Source organism: Pelobates fuscus, chromosome 3, assembly GCF_036172605.1.
Source record: "Pelobates fuscus isolate aPelFus1 chromosome 3, aPelFus1.pri, whole genome shotgun sequence".
Lineage (NCBI taxonomy): Eukaryota > Metazoa > Chordata > Amphibia > Anura > Pelobatidae > Pelobates > Pelobates fuscus.
This window is the reverse complement of record NC_086319.1, coordinates 221,211,683-221,236,038: the sequence shown is the minus strand read 5'-3', so window position 1 is coordinate 221,236,038 and position 24,356 is coordinate 221,211,683. Positions and strand designations below refer to the sequence as shown.

The following is a 24,356-nucleotide window of genomic DNA, read 5'->3' as shown; positions in this document are numbered from 1 at the left end:
GGTATTACAAAATAATAAAATAACCATTACCTAATCTTCTTCCGTAATACATTTGCACAAATTAGCTTAATAATTTATGTGCAGTTTTGGTTCCTGTATATTTCATTTCAAACTTACATTTCCATGGTGCATTAGATATAGGGACTGATGATTTTAGAAGTCAAAAATAGGAAGAGGTGGAGTTAGTGAAAACCCCTGTATGAAGTTTGCAGAAGCAGTGGAGAGTTTTTGGGCTATGTTTGGGTCTTGTCTTGTGTATTTGTTCTGTCTTCAACTTCCTCAGTACTTACAGATAGCTCTATGAGTAAACACTGAATCTACAAAAAATATCAGGCTATTGTGTACTGAGAATTAAATACTGAAAGTGTGCTATCTCCTCAGAGATTAAATATAACTTTTCTCAGGTATATTAATATGTGTGAGTAGCTGAATAATAATTAAGTAACACTAGATGTACAAATTAAGCAGTAACTTTGCAGACTTTGCTACAGATCAAACCATGAAAAGTATTTACACAAAAATAACCAGTAGGGAGACATTGAGGCGACTGAAGTCTTATTAAACACATAATCTTCGTATCACATATAATATTGTCAGTGGTGGAACTAATGTAGAGAGGACCCTGATGCCTGTACCTCTTTCCCTCCAGCTCAGCGCTCTCTATGTCTGGGAGTAAGTGACAGGCTGTCATTTCCTTCCCGCATCCAAAGCAATGAGAAATTATCCATTTTAAAAAAGCAGGCACCCCTCTGTGCAATTTTAAATCTGGCTGATTGTTAATAAAGTGAGTATTAAAGGCATTTTATTAGACAAATGAAAGAAAACTTGACCAAATAAAATGGGGGGTGGGGGGGGGGACGGACAGAAATCCCATGTTTGGTCATTATCAACATATTACATCCGCTGATAAGCCATGTTGAAGTGATCACTATCCCACTGTTAAAGTGGCTCTGTCACCTTCTGGGGTCTGTGCAAAATTCACATAGACCTCTGATTGTGACTTTGTTGCTTGGTATCAGCCCCAGACACGTATTTGTAACCAGACAAATTGGACGCACAGCAACAAGGGATTATGTCTGTATTGAATACAATATGTTAATGACACACCTGTCACCTGCAATCCTTATCAATTCACTTTGGTGTCTGTAAGTAATCTTCAACCTGTAATGTAATTGAGCACTCCACAAAAGCACAATCTTAAAATTAACAAATAAATTACAAGTTACTAGCCCATTTGTAAATTATCTAAATTACTACATTATAGTGCGGTGTAAGTGACAAAGACCTACACCTATAAGTGGAGCGCTCAAACACATATATGGCTTACCAAACGTTATTCCGTTCAATAGTGCAGTATAAAGTACATGTCAAAAAATACAAGAAAAAAATACAAGATAGTGCAGATGGTATATAACGTGGCAGTGCAATAATAGCAATGATATCGTAGTGAACTTGTACACTCACATTTTAAGGAGCCTGTATATGGAAACACTGGCTCCGTATTGCGGCTTGTGTGCTTATTATGGTAGCACCACCCTTCTACTTCGGCTTGGAATAATTCTCAAAGACATAAAAGAGAATGGGCCAATGTGTAGATTTGGCAATGGAAGAACACATGTATGAGTAAATAAATGTGGTGCTCACCTGGCCCTGAGCCTATGGGTCCCGGCTCTAGGTATATACATTTTGTACCAATCCAAATGGGGATGGCACTACCCCTATGAAGATTCCTTGGAGGCTCCAAAAAAGGACTTGAGTAGAATTTTAAAAGTAACAAATTTATTGAAAATAAAAACAAAATGAATATGTCTTGTAAAAAAGTCCTCAATAAAGTCCTTTAAAATGGCCAATACGCGTTTCACTCTCAAGCACCTTGTTGCACACATTCCTAAGCACCTTGTTACACACATTCCTCCGTAAAAAGAGGTAACCTGTGATTGGTATCTAAATTACTAGCCTATTTGTCATTGCTGACAGTGCACATATCTTGGAAAGACTTCTCATTTAAGTTTTGCTAAAACCATTTTTTTCTTACTTTCAGGCTGTAAAGTTTGAACCGTATCATGACAGTGCTCTCTCCAGATTCCTGCTGAAACGTGCATTAAGGGTAATATGCAAAATAAGAAAAATATATTGTAACATTTTTGCTGCAGCAAGATATACACTATGTACTACGTAAAAGAGTATTCACTTGTCATAGCTAAATAGGACCCCAACAACTATATGTTAAACTATGCTCTGATATATTATATCCATGATATATAACAATTGTTTTTCCAAACAAATAAATCTGTTGTAGTCAATCTGATTTTTTTTCTATAGTTAGGGAATGTCCCGCCCCTCTATAAGGCATTGCTAATGGAGGGGGTGGATCCGGATTGCTCTGCTGGACAGCTGCATGGCTCATGAGCTCCTACAAGATTATCTGTCAATATCGAGTTATATTACTCTTCCTTCCGCAATTTCTTACTAGATTGAAGTGGTTATGCTTCAGTTTTCACCTGTTACTGGCAGACACCTGGTTGAAGCCCTGGAGTGAGTGTCCTGCCTGGGAGTGTTCTGCGACTGTATTTTACAAGATGACTTTGTGGCCATGTGGAGAGGAGCCATGTCAATGCTCTGAGAATATACTCACTAGAATCAGCGGGCTGTGTGTGCAGTATTTTGGACTCGGATAAAACTTTGAGTGGCTCCATCGGCACCTGAGACAGCTTGCTTGGCTGGAGAGACAGCTTGCTTGACTGGAGAACAGAGGCAGCTGAGTTGGGGCATTCAGGATGCCTCGTAGGATGGAACTGGCATTTTACCAACTCCTACAGCTCCATTATTCATGTTACTGGGGCTCGGGGCAACCAAATTTATTTCCATAAATTACTCGGCTTTGCCTAGAGCTGGTATAGCCTGATTAACCCCTTGTGTTGGTAGCTTGACCTATCCTCTGGCCCTAAACCTATACCCTAGTTATGTTTCTTACTTTTATGTGTTCTCTACCAAATATCTATATGCCCTGGGCCTACGCAGAGTAGTTTATGTCTCCTCAGCAGCCTCTGTGTGCTATACATAGTTTGAATTTACTGATGCATGCTATAATTACTAGGTTTATTGTCTAAACATTTTCTCTTCAACATCCAACAAGATATTCTTATCATACATAATATAAACGACGACTTGTTCATCTGTGTGCAAATCATTTAACTATGTGTTACCTGTGACATACTGTTCTATGGTACTTATGCTCTCATCAGAATGTATTACTTTTATGCCTTAATAAAAAAACTCAAATTAAAAGAAAAAAGCTAATGGAAAAAACGTCTTGCCTACTTAATAAGTGAAAATTTGTATTTCCTCAGCTCCCTGCTGGGGAATTCACAGGGTATATTTAACCATAATAACCTTTGCCGAATTTACTTTTTTTTTTTTTAAAAGCCATAAAACTTCAACACTGCCTAGTACATATGGACCATTTTTAAGGTTTTCTATAGCTCACTTTCACTTTAAGATTGTTTTTGTTTTGCAGATAATTTATATCAGCTAGCAGATATTTGATTTACAAACTTTGCACCTTTATAGCAACATCCCCAAAAAACAAAACCAACACTACATCACTGTCTAGTAAATCAAGCCCTAAATATGTTGTTTCTAGTACTATACTTCAATAAGCTAGTCCTGCTGCATGAACTGGATAAAGTCAATGTCACAGATGAAAAAAACGGAAAAGTATTTCTGGACCTGGTATACCTATACATTACTTCACGGGATGAGAGGACGGTTGATAGTTTTTGGGGTGTTTTCTTCTCTTGCTAAATAAGGCTTTATAATCCAATTTGTATCTCTTAATATATATTGTAGACATGTAACAACATATGATTTGTCAATACTCAATAATAAATAGATTGCAATAAATTATTAGTTAGTGTAATTCCCCATCGCATGTGCATTTAGTTTTCAGCTTACTACTTCTAAAGTCGAGTAAGTGTTTATGATTTGTTTAGTTTTGGAGATATATGTGACTTGTATTTCTATAATATACATGACATTGAAATATTTGTTAAGTTAAAAAAACAGCTAATAGTGAGCTATAGAACATAATCATGCAGTCCTGCTGTAGTTTGATAATTTTGGTGGCACTGCAGACCTAAAATAACACATTTATTGAGGCACTAAGCAATTCTGACCATTTGAACATGTTTCTTTCTTTCAGAGTAAACGGATAGGCCACTTCTTGTTTTGGTTTTTGAGAAGTGAGATTGCCCAGTCAATGCATTATCAGCAGCGGTTTGCTGTGATCCTGGAAGCATACCTAAGAGGTTGCGGCACCGCAATGCTAAATGACTTTAGGAAACAGGTTCAGGTAACCGAGCTTCTGCATAAAGTCACCATGGAGATCAAATTGGTTTCTGCTGAGAAATATGATGTAACTTCACAAGGTATGCTCCGTTCTATCTGTAAAAAAGTAACAACTTAGTAGGAATAAGAAAAAGATTCAAGAAGTTAAGATAGACATGTCATGCAGCAAACAGTTAAGAAAGACCAGAGGAGGGCCAACAGACGATCTCCAGATATTGTAGTAGTGCATCTTCTTAAAGGAACAATCCAGGCATAATAACCACTGCAGCCCTCTGTATTGGTTGTGGTGTCAGGAGTGCCGTGTTGCCCTCCCAGAGTAAGTAGTCAAACCGTTTAACAACTTACCTGAGGTCTGCTGGGATAGGGGCTGTAGTAGGAAATATGGCCTGGAATAGGGATTGTAGTGTGTGTGTGTGTGGGGGGGGGGGGGGGGGGTGCAATGTGTGTGCGAGTTCTGCAATGTGTGTGTGTATGTGAGGGGGGAGCAACGTGTTTATATGAGTAGTGCAATGTGTGTGTCTGAGGGGAGCAGTGTCTGTTGGTGACTTGTTCAATGAGTGTGTCTGAGGGGAGCAATGTGTGTGTGTAAGGGGTGCAGTGTGTGTGTTTTTGTGATAGGTGCAGTGTCTGTGTGTGAGGAGTGCAGTGTGTGTCTGAAGGGTGCAGTGTGTGTGTGTGTGTGTGTGTGTGTGAGTTGTGCAATTAATGTATAAAATATCTGAGTATATTTGTATTTTTATTAAATAAGTAATCTTTATATCTCCCCTCCCTTCTTACCTTTACTCAGGTTGAGGGGACATTACAAGGCAAGTCCTGGTAGTCCTAGTGGTGAGTGAACTCTAACCCGCAGCTCCTGTGGCTAGAGTTCACTCTTGTGAGATGCGGAAGCCTTGCCATTTTAATTGTGGCAATGCTCTGAGTTCCTGAGAGGATCACATGGCAGGGCTGCAAGTTAGAGCTCCCGGGTCCTCTTTCCCTCCCCTGTGGACTGACGCATTTCAGTTCTAGTGGGCCTGTGAGGGAGCTCTCTGATCTCCCTTCTGGTCTGTGAAGGCACACATCAGAGCCAGAGTTTGGATAGCACCAGCTGGCAGGGGAGAGCAAGGGAGAGGGAGAGCCTTAACGCTGTACTATAGCATCATGGCATTTGTAGTTCTACAATATCTGGTGATCTACCTTTTGCCAAGCCCTGAGATAGACAGACAGATGGACAGCCGAATGCAGGGATGCAGTCTCAAGCCTTGTGTACATGTTGTGTGTTTGTTTCTTGGAACAATAACTTTTACATTTTAATTATCTCTTTCCAAGACCCGGTTTGATTAAGAATGTTGTACATGTCCACAGATTACATCCTTAAATCTGTTTATTTGGCATGGTACGGATATGCCGTAAAGATTTATATTTCATTGTCATATTCTTCTATATTATGTCATATCAAAATTCCAGCAAGTACTAGGGTACTAGCTATTTTGTTTATTGTGCATGGTTTTAGCTAAAGTGTTTCATTTATATATGTTTATATATATAAATATATGTTTATATTCTACTGGCATATTGTGCAAGCACACTTGAATACACTCTCAGCTAGATTGCAGTACACAAGAGTGTCTATCTACTGGGAGGACAATAATACCATAAACACAGGTTACAGGGAGAGTTCTTAAATATATAACCCCTCTGTAATTTACTTACATTAGTGACATTTTAATATAGTTACAAGATTGTTTGCACTACCTAATTATTCCTCTCTATGGTTTTTACTTTCTTTTCAGTTATTACACAACTCCGACAAAAGCTTGAAAAGTTACAAGGTTCAAAGCTTCCAGAAAGTTTTCGAGTTCCCTATGATCCAGGTCTTAGAGCTGGTTTACTGGTGGTAAGACATTTCATATCTTTTTTTTTTTTATTTTTTATTTTTTTAAGACATGCATTTTTTTCCCCCATTTGTAAATCTTAAAGGAGCACAAACATGTATTCCTGACCCTATAGGGATAAAACCACCATCTAGCCACCCTGGTCCCCTCATGCCTGCATAACTATAGTAAAACCTTACTTGTATTCAAGTCTGGAGCTGCTTGCTTTGTCCTGGTTTTCTTAAGACCTGCCCACTGCCTGGTGACATCAGCAGAAGTGGTAGCCTGATCCAATCACAATGCTTCCCCATAGGATTGGCTGAGACTGACAAAAATCCCTCTACCACCAGCCTATTTCTGCTCCCCCTCCCTCGCGCGCAGCTTAATGAGACCGGAGCCGGAATATGACGTCATATTCCGGCCCCGGTCTTTCTAGCGCGCGAGGGAGGGGGAGCAGAGACAGAACAGCCTGCTCCCCCAGAAGAGCCTGCTCCCGGCCTCATGAAAAGCTTCCCCTGCGGCCGCCTTTCAAGTTCTCCCTGCGGCTGCCAGCACAGCTACCAGTCTGCCCACCCACAGGCAGTGGCGTACTACTTCAATAAAATGTAAGTAGTCATTTTATGTGATGGGGCTAAATTAATTAAAGGGGGGGGGTGGATAATGGATTAAAGAATTAAAGGGGAGGGAGGTTTAATTAAGGGGGGGGGTGTATTAATTAAGGGGGGGTGTATTAATTAAGGAGGGTGTATTAATTAAGGGGGGAGTGAGTATTAATTAAGGGGGTGTATTAATTAAGGGGGTGTATTAATTAAGGGGGTGTATTAATTAAGGGGGTGTATTAATTAAGGGGGTGTATTAATTAAGGGGGGAGTGAGTATTAATTAAGGGGGGTGTCTATTAATTAAGGAGGGTGTGGATTAATTAAGGGGGGAGTGAGTATTAATTAAGGGGGGGTGTATTCATTAAGGGGGGTGTGGATTAATTAAGGGGGGAGTGAGTATTAATTAAGGGGGGTGTATTAATTAAGGGGGGTGTGGATTAATTAAGGGGGGAGTGAGTATTAATTAAGGGGGTGTATTAATTAAGGGGGGTGTATTAATTAAGGGGGGTGTGTATTAATTAAGGGGGGTGTGTATTAATTAAGGGGGTGTATTAATTAAGGGTGTGTTAATTAAGGGGGTGTATTCATTAAGTGGGTGTATTAATTAAGGGGGAGTGAGTATTAATTAAGGGGGGTGTATTAATTAAGGGGGTGTATTAATTAAGGGGGAGTGAGTATTAATTAAGGGGGTTGCATTAATTAAGGGGGGGTGTTAATTAAGGGGGGTGTGTTAATTAAGGGGGGTGTATTAATTAAGGGGGGTGTATTAATTAAGGGGGGTGAGTATTAATTAAGGGGGGTGTATTAATTAAGGGGGGTGTGGATTAATTAAGGGGGGAGTGAGTATTAATTAAGGGGGTGTATTAATTAAGGGTGTGTTAATTAAGGGGGTGTATTCATTAAGTGGGTGTATTAATTAAGGGGGAGTGAGTATTAATTAAGGGGGGTGTATTAATTAAGGGGGGAGTGAGTATTAATTAAGGGGGGTGTATTAATTAAGGGGGGTGTATTAATTAAGGGGGGTGTATTGATTAATTAAGGCGGGAGTGAGTATTAATTAAGGGGGGTGTGGATTAATTAAGGGGGTTGTATTAAGGGGGTGTATTAATTAAGGGGGGTGTGGATTAATTAAGGGGGGTGTATTAATGGGGGTGTGGGTTAATTAAGGGGGGTCTATTAATTAAGGGGGGTGTATTAAGGGGGAGTGAGGATTAATTAAGGGGTGAGTGGATTAATTAAGGGGGATGTATTAATTAAGGGGGTGTGGATTAATTAAGGGGGTGTGGATTAATTAAGGGGGGTGTGGATTAATTAAGGGGGTGTATTAAGGGGGAGTGAGGATTAATTAAGGGGGTGTAATAATTAAGGGGTGTGTGGATTAATTAAGGGGGGGTGTATTAATTAAGGGGTGTGTTGATTAATTAAGGGGGTGTATTAATTAAGGGGTGTGTTGATTAATTAAGGGGGTGTATTAATTAAGGGGGAGTGAGGATTAATTAAGGGGGGTGTATTAATTAAGGGGGGGTGAGGATTTATTAAGGGGGTGTATTAATTAAGGGGTGTGTGGATTAATTAAAGGGGGCTGTGGATTAAAGAATTAAAGGGGGAGGTTTACATAATGGGGGTGCAGGGTTTTTTTGATTAAGGGGGTTGCAGTATTCTATTTATTAAGGGAGGATGTGCACTGCAGATTTTAGTTTTTTTTGTTAAGGGGGTGTGCATGGTTTTTATAAGGGGGTGTGCAGGTTTTTTGTTATTAAGAGGGGTTGTGCACGTTTTTGTTTTTATTAAGGGGGTGTGCAGGGTTTTTTATTAAGGGGGGGTGCATGATTTTTATGTGTAGGGAGTGAATGAAATTTATGCGATCGGGGTGCAGGGTTTTTATGTGTAGGGAGTGTCTGAAATTTATGTGATCGGGGTGCAGGGTTTTTATATGAAGGGCGAGACAAGGGGCTTTGTAGAAAGGGGCAGGGCAGGAGTTTTCTAGAAGGTTCTCACCAGCCCCTTTCTACAAAAGCAATGGTCTTCCCCCTTCTACAAAACTGGCGCATTTTACAAATTTTACAAGCAGTTTACAAATTTGTGCAATAAATATTATTGAAAACATTGAAAAAATATGTGGGTGTTTTCTTACATTTTTATTATGGGGGGGGGGGGTTGCCACACTCAGGGTCCGCCCCGGGTGCCAAATGCTCTAGGTACGCCCCTGCCCACAGGTACTAAAAAATATGTATGTCAGTGGAAGTGTGTGTGTGTGTCATGCTGTGTGTGTTTGTGTCTGTCTGTCATGGTGTGTGTGTATGTGTCTGTGTCATGGTGTGTGTGTATGTGTCTGTGTCATGCTGTGTGTGTGTGTGTCTGTATCATGCTGTGTGTGTGTGTGTGTGTGTCTGTCTGTGTCATGCTGTGTGTGTCTGCGTCATGCTGTGTGTGTGTGTCTGCGTCATGCTGTGTGTGTGTGTGTGTCTGTGTCATGCTGTGTGTGTCTGCGTCATGCTGTGTGTGTGTGTCTGTGTCATGCTGTGTGTGTCTGTATCATGCGGTGTTTATGTCTGTGTCATGCTGTGTATCTGTCTGTGTCATGCTGTGTGTGTGTGTCTGCGTCATGCTGTGTGTGTGTGTGTGTCTGTGTCATGCTGTGTGTGTCTGCGTCATGCTGTGTGTGTGTGTCTGTGTCATGCTGTGTGTGTCTGTATCATGCGGTGTTTATGTCTGTGTCATGCTGTGTATCTGTCTGTGTCATGCTGTGTGTGTGTGTCTGTATCATGCTGTGTGTGTGTGTCTGTATCATGCTGTGTGTCTGTCTGTGTCATGCTGTGTCTGTATCATGGTGTGTGTCTGTCATGGTGTGTGTGTATGTCTGTCATGGCGTGTGTGTCTGTCTGTGTCATGCTGTTTGTGTGTCTGTGTCATGCGGTGTGTGTGTGTCTGTATCATGCTGTGTGTCTGTCTGTGTCATGCTGTGTCTGTATCATGGTGTGTGTCTGTCATGGTGTGTGTGTGTGTGTCTGTCATGGTGTGTGTGTGTCTGTCTGTGTCATGCTGTGTGTGTGTCTGTGTCATGCGGTGTGTGTGTGTGTGTGTCTGTGTCATGCGGTGTGTGTGTGTCTGTGTCTGTGTCATGCTGTGTATCTGTCTGTATCATGCAGTGTGTGTGTGTCTGTCTGTGTCATGCAGTATGTGTGTGTCTGTCTGTGTCATGCAGTGTGTGTGTCTGTCTGTGTCATGCAGTGTGTGTGTGTCTGTCTGTGTCATGCTGTGTGTGTGTCTGTCTGTGTCATGCTGTGTGTCTGTCTGTGTCATGCTGTGTGTCTGTCTGTGTCATGCTGTGTGTCTGTCTGTGTCATGCTGTGTGTCTGTCTGTGTCATGCTGTGTGTCTGTCTGTGTCATGCTGTGTGTGTGTCTGTGTTACGCTGTGTGTGTGTCTGTGTTACGCTGTGTGTGTGTCTGTCTGTGTTACGCTGTGTGTGTGTCTGTCTGTGTTACGCTGTGTGTGTGTGTGTCTGTATGTGTCATGCTGTGTGTCTGTGTGTGTCTGTATGTGTCATGCTGTGTGTCTGTCTGTGTCACGGTGTGTCTGTATCATGGTGTGTGTCTGTCATGGTGTGTGTGTGTGTGTGTGTCTTTGTCTGTCATGGTGTGTGTGTGTGTGTGTGTCAGTCGTGGTGTCTGTGTGTGTTTTTAAAAATAGTGTTTTACTCACCTTTTTTTTTTTCCAACATCGTGCTGGTCTCTGCCTCTATGACTGAGATCATCAAGCTTGATGATCTCAGCCAATCCGCACTGACACAGGAAGCGCCTCTAGTGACCGTCTGAGTGTCTGTCACTAGAGGTGTCACTAGGAAGCAATGTAAACACTGCCTTTTCTCTGCAAAGTCAGTGTTTACATTCAAAAGCCTGCAGGGACAGGCTATAGACACCAGAACCACTACATTAAGCTGTGTGTGTGTGTGCGCCTGCTAGTGAGCTTGCTTGCATGTGTATGTGTGTGTGTGTGTGTGCGCCTGCTAGTGAGTGAGCTTGTGTTTTTATGTCAATGAGCTTATGTATATTAGTGAAATTGTTTGTCTATGAGGCTGTGTATCAATGAGCTTGTGTGTGTCAGTGAGATTGTCTGTGTCTGCATGTGAGTATGCTTACTGTATAATTAAATGTTTTACTCTGAAAGGACCAATATATTATATTAGAAAAAGATATATATATATATATATATATATATATATATTGCGACAATATATGGCGCAATGACTTATGGGGCTGGCATAGATTTTTTTTCCAGGGCTGCTTTGTATCCCCAGTCCGGCCCTGCCCTTTACCCTGTATTTGCAATCACACAGGTGCACATACTCACTATGCTCATACAGTCATTAAATATGAATATATGCTTTTTATATGTTTTAGGCCTGCAATGTCCAGTTAATAAATTCATTATACTTATTAATATGCATTTTTGTGGATTGGGGAGCAGGGAGCACCTTAGAATTTTTTCTGCCTCATGGTTACCTGACATAAATGCTGGTGTAAAATTGAATTATTTAAAATGTTATCTCTATATTGTGCTGGTAACCATACAGCTTTTAGAATAAATCTATATAAAGAAATGTTCTCCCTTAATCCGTCAATCATTTCTCAGCATAGAAGTCTTCCATCAGGCAATTATTTGCCTGCTGTAGGCTAAAAATGAACTGATGGAAAACCATGAGAAACCTTCTACAGGCAATTCTTCTGCTCCCATTACATTACTGATAAAAATCATGGCTTGAGGAGTTAAAGGGGCACTATATTCACCAGAACCACTGCAGTTTAATTGTTCTGGGGCATTTATCCTAAATCTCATTTTAAATTCAAATTTTGCCTTTTCAGAGAAATGTGCACCTTAGGAAGAAAATAAAAACACTGATTTTCTAGTGTATGTGGTGGCTACAAAACCAAATTCTTTTTGAATTAAAATACCTACAAATTTCCTTTATCTAAAAAGGTAAATAGTTGCTTTTTAGTGTCTAATGTTGATAATCAACTTTTAAAGTAATCCATTGATAAGGTTAACCTTTAAGATGGACAAGCACTTCTCACTCCTTCTGAGAATAAAGATAAAACATTAGGATTCTCTATTCCCATTGTTTTTTAACTTTTGTACTCTATCACGCTTCCTAAAAAAAAGTATATACAAACATACAAGACCCCATTTTAGCTCCTGTTTTACCTTTTAAATCTAAAATGGTTTTTCTAGGAGTATCTACCCGTAAAGGAACATTATAGCGTCAGGAACGCAAACATGTATTCCTAATCCTATAGTGTTAAAACCACCATCTAGCTCCCCTGACCCCCATTTGCCCCTACCTAAAAATAGCAAAACCTTACCTTTACTCTAGTCTGCTGCTGCTGCCTCTGCTACTGATCTGCTTGCTTGGCTGACATTATAAGAAGTGTTGATCTGAGCCAATCACAATGCTTTCCCATAGGAAAGCATTGGATTGACTAAGCTAGTCAAGTAGGCAACTCAGGGGCAGAGCCGCACAAGCCAAACACAGCCCTGGCTATTCAGCATCTTGTCATAGAAATGCATTGGATCAATGCACCTCTATGAGGATTTATTTTAGTGTCTCCATGCAGAGGGGAACACTGTGCAGCACTGCCCCAGGAAGCACCTCTAGCAGCTATCTGAGGAGTGGCCAGTGGAGGTATCCCTAGGCTGTAATGTAAACACTGCCTGAATAGGATTATTATACTCACCAGGAAAAATACAATAAGCTGTAAAACATCAATCCAATTGTCCCCCAAAACAAGGACAGAAGGTGCCTGTAGCAAGTGTGTTAAAAAATGATAAGCTTAGAGTCATGTCTACAAATGCTCGCAGTTTAGGGAATAAGATCCATGAACTTGTGGCAATAATGGCAACTGATAGTGTAGATTTAGTCGCTGTTACTGAGGCACGGTATTATGAGAAAAATGACTGGGACATAGCAATACCAGGGTACTCTTTATATAGAAAAGACAGGGAAGGCAAGAAAGGGGAGGGGTGGCCCTGTATGTGAAGGATAGCATAAAATCTAGCCTAATAAAGGTTAGTGAGGCGAACATAGAGTCCGTTTGGGTTACGTTAGAATTTGGTAATCACACAGTAACTCGTGTAGGTGTGATTTATAGGCCCCCAGGACAAATTGAAGAGTTAGATAATCTACTAGTTGAAGAAATAGCTAAAATGACAATGAAGGGGGAAGTTATCATCATGGGTGACTTTAATCTTCCTGATGTGAATTGGAAAACAAAAATAGCTACTTGTGCCAGGAGCAAACATATTCTTAACTCCCTACTGGGATTGTCTCTAAAACAAGTCGTTGAGGGGGCGTGGTCTGACCGTCGATGAGACTAGACGTGTCTCACTAGAGCTCCGTCCTGAGGGCGCCCTCAAAGCCTACTAAAGCAGCCTTTTCTAACGAATTTATATCCCCTGTGACCCCTTACTATGGAGAAGAGGATCTCCAAGAAACAGCCCAGGAGGACAACGGAGTCCGGAGGCTCCGTTCTGGACCTTCTAACGGCGCAGCGGCATGGCAGGGCCGGGAGCCAAGATGGCGACGGAGGATCCCCGCACGCGTCCCCTAACGCTGCCAAAGGGGCCTCTGCCACGGATCAGGAGGCAGTACTGACTAAACTGGCTGAGGTAAAGGCGTACCTCGCCAGCGAAATTGCTAAATCGACTGCCGTCCTGCAGGCTGATATCGGAGCCCTGGATGAGCGCACAGCTCAGCTCGAAGACCGCATGGAAACTACCACACAGGCCCATAACGAGGCGGTGGACAGGGTTAATAAGATGACGGCCCATATCGTGGACATGGATTTGGCCATAGAAGACCTGGCCAATCGGTCCCGGAGGAACAACCTCCGCTTGAGGGGACTCCCCGAGGAACCCGAGGAAGATCTACAGGGGCTGGTGCTCTCTATATTGCGGCCTCTCCTTCCGACCATCCCGGAGGAGCAATGGCATGTGGAGAGAGTGCATCGGGCACTGCGTGCACAGCGGGCCGAAACAAACACCCCCAGGGATGTGGTCCTCAGCTTTCTCCATTTCCGCACTAAGGAGGCCCTAATGAAGAGGAGCCGAGAGGGACCGATCCGGCATGATGGGACCGTGATCTCCCTTTACCAGGATCTGGCCCCTTCGACTCTGCAGCGGCGGAGGGACTGGCGGCCGATTACTGGAGCGCTGCGGGGAGCAGGCCTTAAATATGCCTGGGGATTCCCCTTCAAATTGATGGTGTTTCGGGAGGGGAGAGCGCATGTTCTCGTACCTGGTGGAGATCCGAAACGCTTCTTCCAGGGTCTCGGGATCCAGACACCTTCTGATCTGCCGACGGTGGCAATGTATCCGGGAGAGCTTCCACAACTGCCTGGAGACTGGCGTGAAGTGGGCCCGCGAAGCCGCCGATGACGACAACTCGTTGGTATCGTATTCCACGGCCTTCACTCTGGGGTCTTTTTCTCCTTTTTGCTGGGGGGGTTCCGCCTTTGTGTTGGGTGGGCTCGGGATTTTTCTTGCTGTTTTCGCTCACGTGTGAGCCACGTTCTTCATGTCCATCCCACCACTGAGGACCGGAGAGAGTTTTTTTTCCACGTTTGGGGTCTGAGGGTTCCTTTTTCCTTGGGTAGGTGGGTCCTTTTTTGGGGAATGGGGATCGGGAACTGGGTCGGTCCGGTATTTTACGTGCTTCCCTCCCTGCCCCCACCACACACTATAAAAGGGAAAAATGTAAAAAAAAAAAAAAAAAATCCGACAAAAAAAAAAAAAGATAAGTTAAACGTTAATGCAAATATAGAAAATGAAAAAAGAAACATAAAAAGTTCACAATCATAATGTAAAAATGTAAAAAAAAAAAAAAAAAAAACAACCAAAAATTGTTATTATTTACAAAAAAAAAAAAATGAAACGAAAACATATTTGCGTAATTTGTTAAGGAAATTGAGTTGACAACGTTCTATGATTTTCTCTTAATGTTCTGGACTCCCTGACCCTTTGGCTATGGTTATGTGGTGTGGCGGCCGGAGATTTCAAAGGGGACTGTTTTTTTTGGTTGGCTTTTTGTGGTTCTTATCCATTCCTTGCACCGAAGCTGGTGCCACTGACGGGCGAATGCCCCACCTCTCAGGAGCTACCTATTGATGGCGAAATGGGACTCTGTTGGCTGCGGCCTCTATGTGAACTTTGCTAAATATTATTACCCGGTGGTTGTACATGGGCGGCGGATGGGGGTCGTGGGGCTGGGGGTTTGCACCCCTCCTTCCCTCCCTCTTTTCTCCGGGAGGGCCTCCGGTTCCCCGACGCGTACATACTGCAATTTGACGTCTGTGCCCTAATGTTCTTCCTCCTTGTGGGGATAATGGTGCGGGGAGTGGCGGAGATTCGCTATGTGTCTCCCCCCTACCTTCCCCTCCCCCCCTCCCCCCCTCCCTCCCTTTCCTCCCCCTTTCCCCCACCCTCCTACCCCACCCTCTCCCCCCCTCCTCTCCCTCCCCTCCCCCCCTCCCCCAGTTTGCACTTCACCTTCGGAATACACCTAAAGTAATATGGTGAAAATAAAACATAAGAAACTAGACTCACCGAACATCGCACCATAAAGCGGGCAATAACGTAATGAGGGGATGTTGAGTCCGTCTATCTGACTAGCCTATTGTTAATATGTCTTTTGTTCGGACCCTAGACAGTGTTATTGCACGGGAGGGACTCCTACAGGGATAGCAGTATCTTGTATATCCGAGTGGAACACAAAGTTGACAAGGGCTGTTGGGTGACGAGGCTACCAACGCTGCATAGCACCCCTTTTATTGGGCTCGATGTCCTGCTCCGGGGCATAAATGCCCTACCTTAAGGAGGAGATATGGGCCAATTGATTGGCCCGTATCTGTCTTTGGGTTTAGTTCGCCTTATCCAGCTAGGATTGATATTCCCCTTTTTGCTGTGGAAAATTAGTGAACCCGTGGGATGTCCTATACGGCCAGGGGTCCGGGGTCCCTGCTCATTCCGGGTGAGTCTGAACTACGGTCAAGTTTCCCTCCCGTACTATTGAGAAGCAGGGGAATAAGGGGTATAGCGGGGGGCACCGCCATAATGTGAATTAACTCTTCCCTGTGGTATCGCTGCCGCTGAGTGTGATACTCCTGTCTGGACCCTCGCGCTCGGCGACACGGGACACCATGCATAGTCCTTATTGTACATTGTAAACTGTAAATTGCAAATTGTAGTTTGTATATCTTGATTTCAGTTAAGTTGTTTATCACCCTGGGGTATGCCGTTTCTATCTGATGTCTCTTTTGTACAAATGTGTTGGGGGGTGGGAGGGTGGGGTGACGGGGAATACTACGATAACTCATATATAAGACCTATGCAGGCCGTCTTTTCCCGACGCCTGAGGCCTTTAATACCGAGGGCTTGGCCGTCCCTGAGGGGAAGCTCGATTCTTATACGCCAATTGGGCAAGGTCACCGCTGGGACAGGGGACCCTTTAAGGTCACCGAACGGGGGAAGGCTTTTTACTGAAGCTGGTGTAGCTATGAGAGGGCGCCTGTGGTTAGGGGCTCAATATCCCATTGTTCCTCCCTACGTTGACCGTGGCTGGAAGGTGGGAACACGTTCCCATAACACTCTGGCGTTTGGTAAGACCAGAGTTTCTTGGCGTCAGGCCGAGTCTGGACGCTGTCTTCTCTCTCTCTTCTCTTCTTCTCTCTCTTCCTTCCCCTCTTTCTCTCATCTTTTTTCCTGTAGGGGGGCTGGTGGGGGCTCGGCGGAGGGATGTGTTTGATGACTTGCCGGGGATCATAGGGATGACGGACAGGGTGCATTTTGCCGGGGCTACGATTCCGCGAGATGACGGTTAGGGTACACTCCCTGAATGTAAAAGGTCTTAATGCGCCTCGCAAGCGCCGGCTGATGTTCAAAGAGTTGAATAGGTTGAAATCCGATATAGCTTTTGTGCAGGAGACTCACCTGCCCAAACAGGCTCAATTTCGGTTGAGGGACCACACCTTCGCAGGATCGTATGAAGCCAGGTCCCATCGCAAGCGCAATGGGGTGGCGATCCTCGTCCGGCGCAGCTGTCCGCTAAATGTTAGCTCACTTGACGCAGACCCAGAGGGTCGCTTCGTCATCGTCTCAGGTTCCATATATTCTCATGTAATCCACCTGATAAACATATATGCACCAAACCAACCGGAGCCTGCCTTCTGGTCCACGCTTCGAGATAAACTCCTTGCACTCCCTCATGGCCTAGTGTACATGGGTGGAGACTTTAATGCTGCCCCGTGCTCGGCCGCGGACAGGAGCTCGCGCACTGGCGTCCCTAGGTCTCAGGGCAGGGGCGGTCAGGACAGGTTGCTCAGAGATTTCATAGTCAATTTAGGACTGGTGGACGTGTGGCGGGCTCACCACCCAGGAGATAAGGCGTACTCCTTTTACTCGGCCCCCCATGGCACGTATTCACGTATCGACATTTTCCTCGCCAATGCATCGGGCATGTCCAGGATCGCGGACTCCACAATTGGTAACATCTCATGGTCCGATCACGCGGATGTGTCTATCACACTGGGCAACTTATGCGTGGCCTCACCATGGACGTGGAGGCTGAACGCGTCATTGCTGCGAGATGAAGAGATACGGGAACAAATCCGTAAGGGGATAGTGGAATATTTCGAATTGAACGCCACCCCAGATATTCACATGAGCACACTATGGGCAGCTCATAAGGCTGTCACAAGGGGGAACTTAATTAAACTGGCCACCAGGAAGAAGAAGTTGAAATACCAGACACTGGAAAAGCTCCTGAGACAATTGAGAACCCTAGAACAGAAACACCAGACAGCGCCGGAAGAGAGAATATATAGGCAGTTGGAAGCAGTCCGGAGACACATACTTACGCTGTTACTGGATGACGCGGCCAGGTCCATGGTATGGTCCAAGCGAACTTATTACGAAAGCGCCAACAAAATGGACACACTTCTCGCCAGGACTCTTCGACCTAGACAGGATAGGGCCCATATTACTGCTATTAGGCATCCAGATGGCACGACGAAACTAACACCCGCAGAGATAGCGAAGGTCTTTGAAGACTTCTATAAGATTTTATACAATCACTCGCGAAGATGCTGCAGGAGCGCTGGCTGCTGAGATTACGGAAGATGAGGTTGACAAAGCTATATCGCACCTGAAAGGGAATAAGGCACCTGGACCGGACGGCTTCGATGGCACCTATTACAAAACCTTTCGGGACGAACTTATACCTCAATTGACCCGACTCTTCACACATCTACGTCAGGGGGGACGGCTGGATCCTGATATGTCTTTGGCCACCATTGTCCTGTTGCCCAAACCGGGAAAGGATTCGCTCCTCCCGGAAAATTATAGGCCCATATCTTTAATTAACCATGATCTGAAGATCCCAGCAAAGATTCAAGCGGACAGGCTGAACCCCCTGTTGACCACCCTAATACACGCCGATCAGGTCGGTTTTATTCAAGGAAGGCAGCTGTTTGAAAATACCAGGAGGAATATTGACTTGATATGGAAACAGAAGACAACCGGCACTCCCACCCTGATGGTGTCTATTGACGCCCAAAAAGCCTTCGATAGGGTGCGTTGGCAATTCCTCTTCCCGGTATTGAAGACTATGGGCTTTCCAGACGAATATGTCACGGTGACGAGAGCGATGTATCATGATGTTCGAGCGCAGATCCAAATAACGGGCGCCCCTAAGACTCCGTTTCGGCTGTACAACGGAACTAGGCAGGGTTGCCCTCTCTCCCCCCTCCTATTTGTGCTTGCCTTAGAACCGCTACTGCAGGCCATCCGACGAGACCCGGATATTACAGGTGTCAAGGCGGGAGCCGACGAATACAAAGTGTCAGCCTATGCAGACGACGTCCTCCTGACTATTACGAATCCTATTGATTCCATGTTGGCACTACAGAGGGTCATGGCGGAATACGGCGAGCTATCAGGTAATAAGGCGAATATTCAGAAATCTAGTGCTCTCCCGGTCTGCCTCACGGACGCAGAGATCACACGGATCAAGGACACGTATCGACTCAAGATAGAGGCGCATTCCGTTAAGTACCTCGGAATCCACCTGACTGCCGACCCTGATCGCCTATACCTCGCTAACTACGCCCCGATGATGAGAGCCCTAATGGGTGACCTTGATAAGTGGACAGATAGACCCATCTCATGGATAGGCCGCATCCATTCTGTCAAGATGAACATGCCACGTATATTGTTTTTATTTCAGGCTCTTCCCATCCGCATCACTAAAACCCAACTGGTCCCTTTGCAACGATCGATTGGGGACTTTATCTGGCAGAATAAGAGGCATAGAATTTCCCGCCAAGTTCTGTATAGGAGAAAGGATAGAGGGGGTTTGGGTCTACCTAATCTATACTCCTATTATCTTGCGTCACAGCTTGCGCAGGTAGCCATAAACCCTCTTGTGGACACACTGGTCTTTTAGACAGTTTTTTTCAGCATTAATTAACTCAGAAAAGGACTCTGTATATACTGTTATTTATATTATCTGACCTTGTGGAACCTCTAGGTGATTTACAATTAGGGGCTTATTCCCTAAGCACTGATGCTTAGTTTTCGACATTTAAGATAATTGAAACTTAGGGATATTTTCATGTGTATCTGCTTATTCTTTTATTATATGTGATTGTGAGATTATTATTTTTAGTGTTTACACTCCTATATGCGCTCTCTTATATTGTTATTTTAAATTATTTTATACATTTATTATTTTGTTTACACAGGTAGAAAAGTGCAAGGTTATGGCTTCTAAAAAGAAACCTCTGTGGCTTGAATTCAAGTGTGCTGATGCAACTGCTTTAACCAATGAAACCATTGGCATCATATTTAAGCATGGAGATGACTTACGACAGGATATGCTTATTCTGCAGGTATTGTATGTCTTTAAAGTTATTGGTTCAATGAAACATACAGAATTCAGATTACTTTAGTAACTTTAATCCCTTCAGTACCTAAATCGAGTTTAAATGTTTTTATATTTTATATTTTATATTTTGCAGTATTAAATCTAGTCCATAAAGCCTTACAAACCCTCATTTTTACTCTAGTAATGATTACCGGCCTGTAGAGGAAGGAATTTCTCTGCCAAAAGCTACTATTTACTCATATATAATGCCTGTACATTTTCTGAAAATCTAAGCTGAACCCCTGTTTCCAAACAGTAAAGGAAGTTTCACAAGATCATGTTATTCTTACGGTGATGGAGAGGTAGTACTGAATGGACGCTACAATTTCATTGTCAGGATTACATTTGCTGTCCAGATTGATAAAGATTGATATAGAAGTGTTAAATACCTTTATTTTAGAAATAAATGATTAACTGTACTTACTGTATATGGGCATTATGCTCAAATTCAGGCTTTATTTTTACATTCTGTTGCCATTTTCAGTAGGCTATACTGCTGATAATGCCTTCAGTGTCCTTACAAATATCTATCAGCAAGATAGATTTTGATCATTTTTATTTATCTATTTTTGTCATATCTACTGAATTTTATTTCCCAAATATTTTTTTTTTATGACAAACAACAAATAAGTAAAAAAAAAAATAAAAAAAAATTGGGGTAAATTTACATAATTACAATCTTAAGTTTGTCTTCAAAGCAATATATACACAAGATTGCTGTGATATGTTGTGTTTATTTGCTAGTTATGCATTCCATTTTGATAATATTTGTTTCAATCAAAATGTGCTTGGGTAGTGAAGGGGTTAACAATGATCATAAACAGCTAAAGCAAAACAAGTGGGGCTGTTCTTTTCCTTAGTCATGCCAGCATAGTGAGCGTTAATGTGGAATTCGCACAGGGCAGCGGGTGGCATGTAACAAATACTCTTGTGATGGTTTATTTTTACCTACCTTGCAGCTGGCATAAGGAATATTAGTTTGACCAGAAGACTTCAGGGCTACCATAAGAAAACCCTTAAGGGGACACTATTGTCACCCAGAAAACGTCATCTCAATGAAATGGTCTGTCCTTTCAACCATGCATAGTAAAACATTGCAGTGTTTTAGAAACTGCAGTGTGTTTACATTGCAGAGTTAAGTCCACTTGCAGTGGCAATCAGTATGACAGTATGACAGTACCTAGAGAAGCTTCCGCTAGAGGCTGTCATACTGACAGCAACTTGAGACCGAGGAAGCTTGAATGAGAGTGCAGCGCTTCCCTGTTTGTGCATTAGCTCCCCAATGCTGCTCAATGAGGAACAATGGACTGACATCGACAGAGGGGACCATGCCTCCTCTAAGATAGAGAAGGTGGGAGGTGGGGAGGTAAACAGCACCAAGGGATTATATAGACAGGGACACTATGGCGTTAGGAATACAGGTTTTTATTCCCAATAGTGTTCCCAATAGTGTTCCTTTAACATTCTCTTTATAAGTCATATCTTAATCCATGTTTGGAGCAGACATTAGTCCTCAGGGTACTGACCACAATAAATAAACAGTGATTTGTGTAAGCCCCCGAAATGGTGGGTTAAACACTAAAGAGTCTGGAATACATGTTTGTGTTCATGACCCTATAGTGATCCTTTAAAGAAGATCAATAACAGAAAATAAATAATCTTAGAAAGTAATGTATTTAACATACTATGTAGGAGCGGGGCTGTGTTTGTAGCAATGTTATTCAATGACTTTGGTAGTGTATTGTTGTCATAGGATGTAATATGCATGTGAGATGTGATCGGCATCCGTATGCATTGAGTGAGTAAAGAACCGTGTATACCAATTAAAGTAGTAACCAGCGTTACATGTCATAATGCCGTTTTATACTGAATGTCATGAGAATGTAACTACTTTACTACAATTAATACATTTGCTCTATATATGTATTTCTAATAGTAGTATGCTCTTTATATCCACATTGCTTTGATTGTTCTGCAACCCATGAATATATATATGTTGATCTTTCCCTTTCTCCCTCCTCTCCCTCCCTCCAGACTTTTCCAAAGTCAATAACTATTTACAATTACCGGTCCACTAAACACCCCCCCCCCCCCAAGAACAGTAAATGGAGTTATGGATGAGTAGCACTGGGCAGCACACCCAATGGGTCCCGTCTTGCCACGACCTCGGTCGAGAACCATGCCAAGTACTCCAAAGTTGCTCTAATTCTAGATTGGAAGAAGGTGTCCAGCGTAGAAATATATAATTTCCACGTGAGGAAATTTTTTTTTTACCAGAAGTTCCTTATTGGCTAGGGTATAAAGCCAATCCAGTTTAAAAAGGAATTTGAGTTTGGTTAAGAATAAAGTAAGTGGTGGAGTACCCGGCTGGCTCCAAACCTGAAGAATGGTTTTGCATCCCACTGCTGTTATGTTTATAGAGAAGCATCTATTAGGCAACAGTCCCAATAATAGGAAACTGGAATTTAATGGTAAAGGGCGCCATTTTGTTGTTCGTTATTGCGCAACCTCTCTCCAGAAGTTCTGAATCATGGGACACTCCCACAGACAGTGATACATATCCGCTTTGGTGTGGGTGCATTTAAAGCATGTAGATGAGCCATGAGCCTTGCCTTGCCATGAGATGTAGTCTATGCGGGGTAAAATATGCGTAATGTGTGGTTTTCAGGAACATGTTTCGATAAGAAATCATGGGGAGAAGTTGACTTTGAGTTTAGTGTGCGTTTAGGATGTTCTCAGGTGTGATATCAGGGAAGTGAATCTTCCATTTCCCCAAACCCGTTTATAGTGTGTTCCAATCGGGTGTGTATCGTAAAAGGGCATATAGGTTAGAGATGGACTAAAATGCTGGATTTGTGGTGCATAAAAGATGATCCAGAGAATTACTCCAATCGGAGACCATGAGGCGCTGACTTATAGTGTAAAAACAATGTCGTACTTGAAAGTATGCAAACCAGGGTATGGAAAGGTCTGGGAAGCACTCCCTCAGGCAACCCATGGTAAGAAATTTTTCTGTGTCAAAATCTACAAAGGAATTCAACGACCTGAGACCCTGCCCTGACCACATCGTGAATGGATTTGTGTTGGATCCATCCTGGAACTCAGGATTCCGGAGCAGAGGCAGGTGTATGCAACACAGCATCCAAGCTTGCCTGAGCCATCTTCCGGGCCTTAATCGGGACAGCCAAGAGAGGGTTTTGAGAGAATATAATCAGAAAGCAGGTTGTGTGGTTTGTGTAAAAGTACTGGTAGGGAGTCCGGCTGCGCCAGAAAGGAGTCCAAGGCTAGATCTGAGGATCTTGACTGCGATTGAATCAATCGAGCGCATGCCGGAGTTGACCCACCATAATGTACTCACTGGCGTTTGGAAGATTAAGTCCTCCATTGCATTTGGTTTGGTTTATAGAAATTGGCCCGTCCTATGTGTGAAAGTGATGCTATCAAATGCCTTCTCAAAATCAAGGCTGATAAGGGAAAGTGAGGGAGAGCCCACCCCCCCCCCCCATAACACCTGTCACAGCCGCCAACGCCCTTCTGGCACCTGGGACCATCTGTCTCCCCACCACAAACTCCAGTTGGTGACCCGTAAGGACCCTGGGCAAAAATGATTGAACTCTTAAGGCTATGAGTTTAGTGAGAATTTTAAGGGCCAAACTGAGCAACGATATAGGGTGATACGACGCCAAATCCTCCACATCCCTACCCAGTTTTGGTATCAGCACAGTGCGTGCCTGAATAAGTGAATCCTTTGAGAGTCCCTTCACATAGATTTGGTCAAAAAGGGCTTTAAGTGTGGGACTGATTTGGTGTTTTAGAGTTTTATAATATTCGGCGGTATATCCATCCGGGACTGGAGCTTTACCAGATTTAAGAGACGCAATGGCTATATGAATTTCTTTTTCAGTGATAGGGGCGACAAGTAGTTCTTGAGAGTTCTCGTCTAAGTGAGGTAGGTTCAGATTTTTTAGGAAATCCATACCCTGAGCATGCTGATCAGTTGGGGAGATATATATTTTTGATATTTTAATATTCTGAAAACGTTATTTCTTACGTTTATCCAAAAATATCAAATCATTTGAAAAGCAAAAATATTAAAGGCTAAAACTGAATGGATGGATATTTATGAAAAAATATTTACTGTGCATACATAGTAATTTCTGAACAGGATGAGTATGTATCTCTCAGTAGTTACATTTAGCCAGTTAAATCACATATTATTTCTGTTTTTAGATTCTTCGAATCATGGGATCTATTTGGGAAGCTGAATCACTGGACCTTTGTTTGTTGCCATATGGCTGCATTTCCACCGGAAATAAAATCGGTACTGTTTACCTATGGCTCATACTTATCTATTACTTGTTGGCATTAATTTTGCTCAGTTAACTCTTATATTAAAGATTGAAATATTTTTCATTTTCTAACTTTGCTGTGTAACCACAATATGTGTTGTTGGGAAAATCATTAATGAACAGATTAAAGAGAGGTGGACCCAGAACAAAATGATAAGGCGTTTTCAATTTACAATTACTCTTTGCACTCCATCTTTAAGACAATGTTCTGTCCAAGAACACATTTTATAA

The 24,356-nt window shown here is 43.0% G+C and overlaps 1 protein-coding gene across 4 annotated transcripts in view; it reads left to right on the top strand.

The window, feature by feature from the left end:
- The window catches only part of PIK3CG (phosphatidylinositol-4,5-bisphosphate 3-kinase catalytic subunit gamma), a 73,838-nt gene that overhangs the window by 36,908 nt on the left and 12,574 nt on the right, over positions 1-24,356 (top strand). For all 4 annotated transcript variants that reach the window (XM_063448098.1, XM_063448099.1, XM_063448097.1 and 1 more), the window contains exons 3-7: positions 2,042-2,107; positions 4,202-4,427; positions 6,120-6,223; positions 19,595-19,741; positions 24,007-24,097. In XM_063448098.1, the coding sequence (XP_063304168.1) occupies positions 2,042-2,107; positions 4,202-4,427; positions 6,120-6,223; positions 19,595-19,741; positions 24,007-24,097 (634 nt within the window). The remainder of the gene's footprint in view (positions 1-2,041; positions 2,108-4,201; positions 4,428-6,119; positions 6,224-19,594; positions 19,742-24,006; positions 24,098-24,356) is intronic.